The sequence below is a fragment of the Lampetra planeri genome, chromosome 1 (genome assembly GCF_965212315.1).
Source record: "Lampetra planeri chromosome 1, kcLamPlan1.2.h2, whole genome shotgun sequence".
Taxonomy (NCBI): Eukaryota; Metazoa; Chordata; class Hyperoartia; order Petromyzontiformes; family Petromyzontidae; genus Lampetra; species Lampetra planeri.
In genome coordinates, this window is record NC_136107.1 from 19,968,653 (window position 1) to 19,982,497 (window position 13,845).

The following is a 13,845-nucleotide window of genomic DNA, read 5'->3' on the forward strand; positions in this document are numbered from 1 at the left end:
GGGGCGACTGGGGGGCCTTCCAACGAAGGTTCCTCGCACATCAAGAGATGTCGGGGTGGTCCGACACCACTGCCTTACGCGCGCTGCCGGCGACGCTCGACGACGACGCACTTGCGGCCTTCACATCCGCCCCAAGGTTGTCCCGCTCAACGCTCCAGGCCGCGCTACATCTCATGGCTAAGGTGTTCGGACCGCCCTCGACCTGTCGCCACCAGTTCTACGAACGGCGTAAGATGGATGGAGAAACTACGCTCGCCTATCGCACGTCGCTGCTCGCCCTGGCGGACGTCGCTTTTCCCCGCATGGACAAGGAGGGGAAGGACGCCAGGATGACAGAGCAGCTGCTGGCGTTGGCTCACGACCTGGGAGTCCCCATCAATACGGCGGACGAAATGGACATCTGCTCCTTGGGGATTGCTACAAGTATCCACGCACACGAGGTCCTCAAGCGCAAGCGGACGGTCGTCTGTGCATCGGCAGGGATCGCGACACCTGCCGCGACGGTCGCCGAGCCTCAGACTGCTACGGCTCGGGAAGAGGCCTTCACCGTTTCGAGACTGGGGTAGTGGAGATCGGGAGGTCGTTCGCCCATACGATCGTCCCGCAAGCTGGAGCAACCGAAACCTACGACGTCCCTCGTCATGTGTTACAACTGCGGCCTTCGGGGTCACGTCGCGTCCGGGCGACGACCAAGGCCCCAAGTCGTCCCAGCTAACCCCGACAAGTCGCGGCACCCCACACGCTCGGTCCACATACACGGCACACTTGGGTCGCCGCTTCGCGGTGGGGGGACCGCGTATGGGTACTGGGGATTCGGTTCGGCGAGGGGGGTTCGTACACGGCCCGGGAGCAGTCAAATGGTCCGAGTTGGCTCACAGGATAGTGGCTGCGTCGGCCGGGTAGTCCGTAGTAACGGGTTTTATTGACGGAGTTGAGGTCCGGGTGCTGGTGGACACGGGTGCGTCGGCCACTATCATTTCGGACCTTATTTATAACATCCTCCCCGTCCAATGTCGACCCCTTCTTCCGGTGGACGTACCGTTTTACGCGGCGAACGGGGGATCTTTGGGAATCATCGGACAGATTTGGGCGACTATTTGTATTGGCGATATCAAATTGGCGGGTCCTATTTTTGTGTCATCATCTCTGGCAGTTTCTTGTTTACTGGGTACGGACTTTCTGGCTAAATTGCCCATTAAAATTCTCGTCGATCAGGCCTGCATTGAGCTTCCATCGGGTCGGCGGGTTGCATTTTTAATGAGTCCTACCAAAATACGCACGGTTTGTGCAACGGTTCAGGCGCTGGCAACTCAGACTGTGCGGGTGCCCCCGGGATCGCAAATGTTGGTACCCCTTCGATTGCGAAAACCCCTCGGGGTGGATGCGGCGGAACAAGGTGTTCTGTTGGGGCCGTCAAACAGAGCTGTTGGGGGCCTCGACTTAGCGGTAGCTCAGACCATGGTGCGGGCGGACAGGGATCCGTTCGTTATGGTTCTGAATACGGGGTCGCGGCCAGCTGTAATTACACAGGGCACGGTGCTGGCTCACGCGGCGCCGCTACCCGTCAATGAACAGCTCGTTGCACATGCGGATTCTAGCCTCGATACGCATCCTCCATTGGAGGAGGGGACAGAATGGTTGGACTCGTTGTGTGCTGGGTCTAGTAACTTGTCTAGTGTGCAGTTGGGAGCGTTGAGGGGCCTGCTACTCGAATTCGCTGACGTGTTTAGCAGACACAAGTACGATATTGGCTGCACGGACCTGTTGCGCCACCACATAGCGACGGGTGACGCGGCCCCTATTCGGCAGAATCCCTTCCGGCTCAGCCCAGCCGAGAAGGAGCATGTGCAGTCGGCTGTTAATGACATGTTGGCTGCCGACATCATTTCGCCCTCTTCCAGTCCGTGGGGTGCTCCCATCGTCCTTGTTAAAAAACAGGACGGGTCCTTGCGGTTTTGTGTGGATTTCCGCCGCCTAAATAAAATCTCGATGGCCGACGCGTATCCACTCCCCAGGATGGATGAGTCGCTGGATGCCTTGGCGGGAGCACAGTTTTTTTCGACGCTTGACCTGCTTTCGGGATTTTGGCAATTGCCCCTCGATGAGGAATCGAGACCAAAGACCGCTTTCCGGACACCAGGAGGCCTATTTGAATTCAATCGATTGCCCATGGGCTTACATTCCGCTCCCGCCACGTTCCAGAGGCTCATGGAATTGGTTTTGTCAGGACTCCAATGGGACACCTGTTTGATTTACCTCGATGATATCATCGTTTTCAGCCGGACATTCGAGGAGCACCTCCAGCAATTGAGAGGGGTGTTCCTCAGGATGCGTTCCGCTAAATTAAAATTTAAACCGGCTAAATGTCACCTGCTTCGGGAATCGGTCAGGTACTTGGGGCATATCGTTGGCCGTTCAGGGATCTCTACAGACCCTGCTAAGATGCACTGCGTCAGCTCATGGCCAACGCCAACCTCAGTCACTGAAGTCCGCAGCTTCATAGGATTCGCCTCCTATTACCGCCGTTTTGTCGAACATTTTGCCACCATAGCCAGGCCCCTACACGCTTTGACGGCTAAAGGGGTAAGGTTTCACTGGGGGCCGGAAGAGGAGGCTGCGTTCTGCTCCCTTCGGGACGCCTTGGTGTGGGCTCCTCCCTTGTGTTACCCCGATTTCACGCAACCATTCCTGCTTGACACGGATGCCAGTAACACGGGTATCGGGGGAGTGCTCTCACAGGTGGTCGGGGGGGTCGAACGGGTGGTCGCCTACGGTAGCAGAGTTTTGTCACCTGCGGAACAACGCTACTGTGTGACACGTCGTGAATTGCTAGCGATCGTTTTTTTTATACAGCAATTCAGGCCGTATCTCTACGGCCGTCATCTTACTGTTCGTACGGACCACGCGGCTCTCCAATACGCTATGCGGGTGGCGCAACCCTCCGGCCAATTGTCCCGATGGCTGGAGGTCCTCCAAGACTACCAATTCACGACGATTTACCGTAAGGGATTGCGGCACTCGAATGCGGATGCCTTGTCGCGGTTGTCGCCTCGCTCGGAATGCGCATGTCTTCTGGGATCGGCGCGGTGTAAACCCCCTGTCGCCGTCCCCGCGGAAGTTTTGCTCGCCGCCACTGACGCTCCGGGGGTCGACGCGCCCGCCGCTCCCACGGGCGGGGACTCGTTACTCGCGTTGCCTCTTATCGAGTGGGGCCGTCTCCAAATGGCCGACAGCTCCCTACTCACGTTGCGTCGGAAGGCAGACGCTCCCGGGGGGGGGGAGACGCGGGTCGGTTCCTGGGTGGTCAGACAGGGCCTCCTGATGAAGTGGGACAATATGTCCCGGCGTCATACGCTCGTTGTGCCTTCTGTTATGCGGGGTAGGGTCGTTCTGGCTGCTCACGAACGACTCATGCATTTGGGATTTCATAAAACGCTCGCCCTACTCCAACGGGACTATTATTGGCCGGGTATGGGCAGCGACGTGGCAAACATCCTCAAGGGATGTGTGGGCTAATCCACCGCTACAATCCATTCAAGTTTCGCGCACGAACGAACTGGTTGCGCTCAACATCTTGGGGCCCTTTCCCGCTACACCGAGGGGTAACAAGTACCTGCTGGTTGGCGTAGAATACTTCACCCGATGGCCCATGGCGTGGCCACTCGCCAACCAGTCGGCTGCGGCAGTGGTGGACGCCTTTGTCCAGGGCTATGTTTTGGACAAAGGCGCCCCCGAACGCTTGCTGACGGACCAAGGAAATAATTTTTTGAGCATTTTGTTGCGCGAGGTGTGCGACCTGTTGGGTACGAAGAAAGTGCGTACCTCCCCGTACCACCCGCAGACTGATGGAATGGTTGAACGTCTAAACAGGACGATTACTTCTATGCTGTGCCAACAGGTCTGCAACGATCAGGTTGATTGGGACTTACAGGTACCTGGGGTACTCGCGGCCTATCGAATGGCCCCCCATGCGGCGACGGGGTTTTCCCCATTTTTTCTCATGTATGGGCGGGAGGCCGATCCGGCCATGGATGTCCAACTGGGAATTTCCCAGCCACGTGCGAAATCTAAATTGGCCGACCACATCAAATTTAATATCGCCAAACTGGCTGAAGCGCGAGAGGCTGCGAGGTTGAATTCAAGGTCTCGCCAGATCGCTAACGAAAGATTGCATGCACGAAAGGTGTATACGCACGATTGGAAACCAGGCGATAAGGCCTGGCTGCACTGCCCACATGCACCGTTGGCTACGTCCCCTAAATTGTTGAGACCATGGAGGGGACCGGCGGAAATCGTGCGTATTGCGCGACCCCAGAGTATCCAGATTAAATGGGAAAAATGCTTTAGTACGTACACCCCTCCCGGCTGAAACCCTTCGCGGCACCACATGGCCTCCCTTTGTGCCGTAACGACCGAGCGTGTGATGTGGCCGTTGACTCGGGGAGGGATGTGTCGCAGTCTGATCCTCACGTGTCTCCACCTGACCCACTCCCAGGTGTCTCGGACCTGACGGCTGTTGACCGTCGTGAACCGGAACCCCGAGGCACGCGCGGATCTCCGATGCCTGGCCCGTGCCTTCCTGGACTGCCGCCGCCACCGGACGGTCAACCGCATCTGGTGCCGTACGACGGACTGGCCAGGCGGACTCGTGCTAAGACACGACACTTTTCATGAAAAAAAAAAAAAGAGGGGGGCCTGAGGTTGCAGCTCGTCGCCGCGTTCCCCTTCTGCCCGGTATAATGTCCCGTTATAATGTTCTGATTCTTGCGGATGGCGGAGTTCTTGTTGTGTTGTTTTGATTGTTGCTTGTGTTACGGGGCACACACGGGGGGGGGGGGGTAATACATTTTTTTTATAGCAGCCGGGTCGGCTGTGAGCTATGTGGTAGGGGGTGATGTAGTGGTGGTGTTGACGCGCGCCGACAGTGATAGATCACGGGGCGGCGCGGGGTGCGTGGTTGTGCGCGCTGACACAAGGTGGGAAATAGGATCGTGGGCAGCGCGCAGTGATTGGTCAACTGGGGTGGGTGCTCTCAGCGACGTCCGCATGAAGGACTATAAAGGGGGACGCGCGGGAGCACTCGGGGAGTTGATAACCAGTGGAAGATCGAAGACGGAGTTGAAGAGGTAGGGCCCTGAGACCCCTAGTCCCGCTGTCCTTGTAAGGGCCGGGACCCTGTGTGGCTCGGAGGCGAGACTGTGGGACCCGTGGTCTGACGTCCATATGGGGCGAGACTGTGGGACCCAGAGTCGAGACGGACACCCCAGCCGGGCGGGTTCCGAGAAGCTACGGGGCATAAGAGCCCGTGTGGGTGTAGCCAGGGGAACCCCGTGGGTTAAGGCTGCAGTTAGCCACCCGTGTAATATAAGTTGGTGTTAATAAAGAGTGTGCTACCCGTAAGGTCGTCTCCCGCCAAGTTACTACATTACATATGTAAGGTGTTGTTAGTATATATACCTACGAGGGGTAAATATATGTTTTGAGGGGGGGGGGGGGAGACAACAATTTTTGGAAACCTTTTGACATCAACTCTTTACCCCACACTTTCTACAACTTTTTGGATTTGTGAAAGCCTCTTATATATTTGTTGGTGGAGAAATGTACAAACAGCCAACCGGGCTTTGACAATACCTTAGTATCTGTGTATATATATGTAAGGTTTTTAAGAAATATATTTTTCACCCGGGCAAAGCCGGGTACTTCCGCTAGTATTAAATAAATAAATAAAGAGAAATCGCACTAAATCGATAATCGGACCGATTTAAAGGCGACGGACGATAAATCGGAAATGCCTAAGCTCACCGCGGGGCCGGGGGCGTGCCCACCTGCAAAATGTTTTCTTCCTAAACCCCACGGCCCGAGCGCCAAATCCCTCAAAAGCGAGCGTATGCAGAGGGACAGACGGACAGACAAAAAGTGACGTTTATAGGTTAGATACGATCTAACCCACCCCCCCCCCCACAAAAACCTGTATAATGGATGATATTGGTCGCGAGAGCCCATGTGTTCAACTAATCTAAGGGAGATCCAGGCAAAGTGCAGATCCATTTTTGGACAGTGTTGTGCACAACCAGGAATTGTACCCACGCCACGGGATCATGTAGCACATCACCGTGCCACACGCAAACACGGGTACTTGTGCACAAATGTACACGAGTACTTGTGCAAAAATGTACACGTGGACATGCGGTAGAACTGTATATTTTCTACATATTTATTCAATACATTGCAACGGCGACCTGTTATTTGGTGTTTTTTTAGTGATTATGCAACGGTTGTCAACAAATCTCACCGAACGTATTATTCATTAGAGCTCCATTACAGTGCACTCAACACACACACACGTGTGAAGCAAAAGACTAATTTCACACTTCTATCATAACACAAATTTTGGAGAGGTATGCCTTTGGACAGGCAGTGAGATTAACAGCCGAGAGATGGCGGGAGGGGGCTGAGATGTGGGCACATGTAGACTCATCTCGAGCTGCCGCATGAGATTCTGCAAGCAACCAACAAGACGGCAATAACCAAACAAATATGTGCACGCACGCAACGCTGCTCACAACGCTGCTCACAACGCTCACGTGCCCTGCCATAGACTGGAGGCAAAACCACGCACTTAAAGGGCCGGCAGATAATGTGACAGACACGCGCACGCAGTGTGTCACGATGTCGGATGTAGATTTATGACGCTCTTCAGATGGGGTGATCGTAACAATCGTAATTATAATGATAAAAAAATATATATACCATGGAATCAGATGCACTCAGACAAACTTGATTTGCCATCGACGCCGTTGGGAGAGTGATGGTACATTAAGTGTTGTGCATCTGTCAAACCGTTCGCTAATACTGGTAGGAACCTCCTGGTTACACCAGCCCACAGGGGATTATTGTGTCCGTCTGTCCGTCGTGCATCCAAAAATGGGAGGGGTGGGGCTGGGTGGAGAGGGGACGGTGGGGAGGGGCTGGGTGGGGAAGGTGGGGCTGGGTGGGGGGTGGGAGGGGTGGGGCTGGGTGGGGAGGGGCTGGTCACCCCATGGTGCCCTTATAAAACTCAACGTTTAACCTACTCCCGCCGGCTTGTGCCCGCCCTCACAGTCGGCCATATTTGTGGAATACACCACGCCGCCGTTGACCCTGGCCATTGACCGAGCAACCCAACGTTCCTACCAGCTCCCTCCGCAGGAATGTGTTTCTACAACTACGCCACGTTTTACAAGACGAATAGTAATACCTTCATAATAACGCCACATATGCTTTATTAGGATGTTTTATTTTGTAAATTTTACTGCAGGTCGCTTAAATTGAGGAATCTGCCGAAATCATGTTCAACCTAAACCATTAGTGTCGTATTCTCTTGTTAATACGAGAACCCGGTCTCCCATTGCACGGCCATTTCTCAATTTATAACAATAGTTATTCATGCACTGCAGCCACAATGCATCCCAGCCAATGTAAGTGGTTGTCCTTGGAGTGTTTCACTCGAGGAGAGTTGACATTTCAACACAAATAGATTCTGTGAATTGTTAAGGTCCAGGGCCACGATTTATAATTCAACGGGCACGTTATTTTTCATCTCTCATTTTTTAGGGTGCTAATAATTGTGTTGACACGATAAGCATGTCGCTTGCGTGTCGCTTGCAAAATCGATTCTCACACGCGTGAATGTGTCACTGTGGCGCTTAGCGCTGCTGGCACGGAAGGGGATCGGCAGGTGTAGTAGCCCTGTTGTCTCGGGCTAAGCTCAAGAAAAAAAGAGGAAATATTGAGCTGATGAATAGCTGCATTGTTTCACCTGTAATTGAAACCACGATAGCGTCACTGATACTGGTAGGAACGAAGTGAACCAGCCTACAATAGATTATATCGTCCGTCCGTCCATCCGTCCGTCCGTCCGTCCATCCGTCTGTCCGTGTAGCAACATCGCCCCCTACTGCAAACACTTGGCAGGACCCTACAAAAACCTTTAGACTCCGTGACGCTTTCCTGGCTAAACAAGTGTAACATTCCCTTATAATTCCCTGAGATAGCTTTTTAATTAAAATACCTTTAGACTCAGTGACGCTTTCCTGGCTAAACAAGTGTAACATTCCCTTATAATTCCCTGATATAGCTTTTAATTAAAACATTTAAATTAAAAATTAACTCACAGCGGCCTCAAGCCTACAGCTAGGCCTAAAGCCTAGAACTAGGCCTCAAACTCTCCCTTCGTATCGTACCCCCGCGTGTGTGAAAGGGAGTTAATGTTTAACAATGTTACATTCCCTGATGTTTTTAAATAGAAACATTTAAATTTAAAGCTTTTACATAAATAATTAAAACATTTAAATTAAAAATTAACTCACAGCGGCCTAAAGCCTACAGCTAGGCCTAAAGCCTAGAACTAGGCCTCAAACTCTCCCTTCGTATCGTACCCCCGCGTGTGTGAAAGGGAGTTAATGTTTTACAATGTTACATTCCCTTATGTTTTTAAATAGAAACATTTAAATTTAAAGCTTTTACATTAATAATTAAAACATTTAAATTAAAAATTAACTCACAGCGGCCTAAAGCCTACAGCTAGGTCTAAAGCCTAGAACTAGGCCTCAAACTCTCCCTTCGTATCGTCCGATTAGGTGTAGCAACATCGCCCCCTACTGCAAACACTTGGCAGGACCCTACAAAAACCTTTAGACTCAGTGAGGCTTTCCTGCCTAAACAAGTGTAATAATACATTATGTTTATATTCTTTGGTTATTCGTTCCTACCAGCCCACCCCGCAGGGTCCTGTTATATATCTCGCGGAACTTGCAATACTCTTCATGAGCATGAAGAATGGTGCACAGGAGATATACTGAAGTTGAACTGGGCCTCCATGCATTTACCCCAATGGATTTGAGCGACGGCACTCACCTAAGCTCTCACGTTGGATTCAGCGACAACCTCACGCAAGTTGCTCTCAGCGCGAGAAACCGGCCGCGCGACGTCAAATTCCCCGTTGCCTCGTGGCTCAGTCCAATCGATTAACAGACGCATGCAATGCAATTCTCGGTGCCGTACCTCTGCGTGTATTTCAAGTACGGGGTGTAGTCAATGACTGCGTTGTTCTCATTCGCCAGGTCCTCTCCCTTCAAGCAAAAGCTGTAAGAAACGAGAAAAAATATCCATGAGCAGCATTTCACACCGAGCCTCGGACAGAACGATGCCAACACGGTCAGGCTTCTGTAGCTGAAAGTGGGGTCACACATTCTGATATTTCCCAGGCAGCTTTGCCCGCTATTCGTTTGGCAAATACACACAGGAGCAAGGCGTGCGTGAGAAATCAGCGCGTTTGTTTGCGTGGCAAGATTCGTTATTTGGCCGCATTGGGTGGAGGAGGGCGTACGACACATTTTGGCATTTTATACTCACGTGGCGATCTGATTAAAAAAATCGATTATGAATAAAGAACACGAACGTTTGGTTTTGGATTCGCATTGCAGAATACGGTAGATCATCCAGCAGTAATACGATACCAATTACTTTTGAGTCAAATTTCGATTTAAAGCTTTCGTGACTGCCAGGGATTTATCTTCTTGGTTCTTTCGGTAAAGTCACGTAGAAAGGAAAGAACCAAGAATATACTTTTGAGTCCCCGAATTATTACGTGTGATTTTTAGTCCTGGTTGCTGGCTACATTTCCCCCTCATCTTGAGGAGTTAACTCTGCTGTGAAACTAAAGCCTCATGTTACACCGTGTGTTGACTTCTCATAACACATGCACACACATCGATTGTTATTATTTTGTATGCATTGCGTGACATAAATCAAGCCATTAGGAAAAGTGGGCTTGAAAATAAGTGAATTCCTCAGTGGGCTTTGTCTGTAAGAATAGGGATGGTTTAGTTTTATTTGTATGTATTTGTGTTCCTGTTATTTGTTTACCTTTCCTGTACTTTGCACTCATATCGTGTTTTTGTACTGTTTGTTGTTGTTGTAACGTTCTGACCCAGTGCCCAGACTGGACATCTGTGAAAAAGAGCTTCATAGCTCATCGGATTCCTCCTGCAGTATAAATATTCAGATTCTGATACATTCATGATGGAGTTGCAGCAAAGGATTGGAACCTCTCTGAGAAAACATACACCGAGGAGATGGAGCAATGAAATCAACCCATGTGCAGTTGGCTAGGTAAATTGTTACACCTCAGGATCATGAGAGGTGACATTGGCTTTTGACAGCCTTCATCCAGCCGTGGATTAAACATGGCTGATGATCATCGCATGTACCAGAGATATGCGACGATTGTGTCTCAAATTGGATACAATTATAGCCGAAGAAGTAATTATTGCTTCAGCTATGAAGATTATCGAAATGGGCTGATGCATTGCGTACATGCCAACCCCAAAGGGTTACTTACAATCGGTGAGGTCTTGAGAAAAACCCAAGAAACCCCAGTAGCAATCCAAGACAGAGAGAAACCCAAGCCAAAGAGGGAAAGAGCTGTTGAACCGTCCCAGAAGGGTGAGTCTACTTTTGGAGAAGAGGCAGCATGGGGAGGAGTGACAAAATGAGTTTGCTTAGCAACAATAGAAGGCTAATGTACACCACTTAGTGAATACCCCCCACGGTGAAGAAAATAATAATCACATTGGACTGTTGCTATGAGTTTCCCACCGTTTTCTCATAGAAAGTCTGCGAGTAAAGATATCACTTTTGGAGCTGATCCTTGCATAAGACCTGAATCATCGGAAGCTGCCGGTGCCTTGCAGTAAACAGGACTGAGAGTAATTATTTACAACATGTAAACAACAACAAAGGTGAGCATCCATTGCATGGCCTTGAGACACTCAACATTGTGAAAAATTGTGAGTCTTAGGCGTAGTCCTCGAAAAAAAGGTTTAGCTTAGTTTACCTTGACGTCAATGCCGAGAAAAATGGCTTATCAATATAATGCTTTTGAAATATGTGTTGACATCAACATAGTAATGGGAACACACTAAACAACCAACGAAGACGCACAGACACACACGCAATGCTAATGCATGTAACAGGAAGGCAGAATGCATCAAAGAAGGGTGCTGAAAACAGGCTTGGCATGGCCAATTTGACTGCAAAATTACCCCAGATTATCCGAGTGTAGAGCGTGCAGTCTCCGTGGAAGAACACTCGGATTAAATGAGCTATCTTCTGTGCAGGATGAAACTTAATGGTTGAAAAATTAAAGACATTCGTTCATGAATTAATTTCCATTGTTGAGAACCAGTACACGGAAACAAAAATGTATCTTTAAAAAGGGAACCTGGATTAGGGTTGAATCGAGCAAATAATGTTTCACACAAGATAAGGAAAGCGTGCATGAAATAACCAAGACTATTAACACTTTACGCAAAAAGCCTTGAATCGAACAATTCACACGTTTACTAAAACGTAATAATGTAATTCAATGACAGCCAACATACCGCATTACTATGCCTGATATTCAATCTAATTAGGGCCGGACACACTAGTTGAACATTTACGAGTCTCTTGTATATATATAATTGGCTTGTTTTGAGACATGACACACACAAAACGCAGACCAGACCGATAACCTTCATAGCCCAGGCAAGAATATTAGGCACTCCGAGTGCCAGACAACAAGGAAATGCAGGCAAAGAACCTCAACAGACTTTTGGGGCAAGGGCTGTGAGCGAACACCTACCTATGGAGGCCAGCAAGGCACACGAGGGGATGGGTGGCTGGCCAACACCACACCTGGCCGCCTTTGTCTCTCTTGTACAACAAAGACAAAGATGCCCCGTATAGTCTTAACAGATTGTTGGGGCAAGTGATGTTAGCGAGTCGGCTGACACGGCACACGAGGGTGTGGGTGGACAGCACCCCGCCCGACCGTATTTGTCTCCCCAGTGGCGATGTTTAGACATCCCAGCAGGTACTCATTTGAGGCTGGGTCGACCAAATGGAAGCCCAGTACAGGATTGAAATATTTCTTCACTGCATCATTCATTGTTCCTGTCGTATTGCTGTATTGCTCTTGTGTCAGATGTCTTAACATATGTTTGTGCGAGTGTGTTGTGAGTTCGACAGCCTCAAATGAGTACCTGGTGCGGTGTGTAAACATCGCCACTGGGGAGACAAAGGTGGTCGGGCGTGGCATTGGCCACTCACCCCCTCGTCTACCGTTCCAGCCTTCATAGGCGCTCGCTAACATAACTTGCCCCAACAGTCTGTTAAGGCTATACGGGGGGGTGGGGGGGGGTATTTGTTTGAGTGTACATCTGTTCAGTTGTTACATGACCTTGTGGCGGTAATGAATGGATAGACGTGGGAAATTTGGAAGGATTTGAAAAGACTGGAGCCTGTGACCACATTAAATATCAGAAGCTACGCAGGGGGTTGAGTCTGGAAAGTGCATGGATGGGTGACTGCCATGAATCACAGATGTTACAGGTTTTCATTTTATTTTATCAGGTCAGGCCCACTGAGCTAAATAGCACTTTTTCAGAAGCTACCTGACCACAAATGATAGCTCAACGAAGTGGCTTATCATCATCTGGAAATGTATAGCAGCCAAATGCTCTAAATGCACGTTTTTAAATGTGGAGGGGAAAAACTGGAGGACACGGAAAAAAATCTGCGCGACCATGGGGAGAGATAAAGCAGACGTTAGGGTCGGAATTGCACCCACGACCTCCTGTACAACAGACGAGGTAGTTAATATCTGGCCATTAAATTGTGCGGAGGGCCCTCGTACAAAGGCTGTTTCACGTACATTCGAAAAATATGAGAAGGCAGAGGAGTGGGGAGCTTGGTCAGTGTGGAAAAAATGTTGCGGCAAATTTACCTGAAATCAATTGAGTTGAGGGCCAAGAACATTCCAGTCAGCAGAAGTGCTTCGTCTCCAAGCATGGCTGCTCCTTCTCCATAAAACCTCCTGTGGGCCCATGACAACAACGGCACACGCATGCCATTATTGTTAGATTTCGTGTGCACGCAATCGCCTTGCAGCAATCTGGCTGAGGAGGATCCATTTAGCTCAAGATGAGGGCATCTAGTCCGGACAAGCATTTATCATGGGACAATTGCCCAATTTTAATAATAACACGATGTAACACAATTTTTGTTCCTGGGTAGTAAGTGTTATTTCGTAATTGTTTTGCCTAAAAAGTATATAAAATGGCTATTATTACCCACAAACTTTGCTTTTGTGACCAGGACAGTGATATTTAGAAATTTTCCTATTTTCAATGAGAAAACGGGCGAATTTGTATTTTTTCGTTCACATAAAGTCATAAAAAACAACATGAATACCAATTAACATGTATTTATATTAAGGTAAGACAAAAATACGAGAAAAGATTTAGAAGTGAGTAGTTTTTCGAGATTTTCGATAATAGTGTAAATCACTTTCACGAATCAGCCCCCAAATGTAGTCTCCCATCATGTTCTCGTTATACTGTCCTTGATAGTGGCGTTCAAAGTACAGTATATCCTGGTGGAAGCGCTCGCCTTGCTCCTCCGAGTACGCTCTCATGTTCTCATTGAATTTATCAAGATGAGCATCAAGGATATGTAATCCTCTTTGAGGTGCACCGAGTGAGCCAGGGGAAGAGACGGGTACTTGTTACCATTATGAAGAAGCATGGCTTTGAGGCTCCTGGATAAGATGTCAATGAAGAGGCACCACTCATTCTGGTGACAGGCGATTCTGATTGCCTCGAACAGACTGGTCACATTGTGGCAGAAGCAGAGCCCATCTTGATGGGTGAAGAAGTTGCAAAAAGGTTGGTGACGCTTCATCTGATCTGCGACTTGCACACTTTCATCCAACAAGTTCCACTGCTTGAGTCTAGACGTCAAAAGTTCGGCATTGGACTTGGC

At 49.6% G+C, this 13,845-nt stretch overlaps 1 protein-coding gene across 3 annotated transcripts in view; it reads right to left on the minus strand.

Moving 5' to 3' along the window:
• The window catches only part of LOC144719901 (RUN domain-containing protein 3B-like), a 97,375-nt gene that overhangs the window by 24,625 nt on the left and 58,905 nt on the right, over positions 1-13,845 (minus strand). For all 3 annotated transcript variants that reach the window (XM_078596218.1, XM_078596236.1, XM_078596227.1), the window contains exons 5-6: positions 12,809-12,898; positions 9,043-9,123 (exon numbers count right to left, since the gene is read on the minus strand). In XM_078596218.1, the coding sequence (XP_078452344.1) occupies positions 9,043-9,123; positions 12,809-12,898 (171 nt within the window). The remainder of the gene's footprint in view (positions 1-9,042; positions 9,124-12,808; positions 12,899-13,845) is intronic.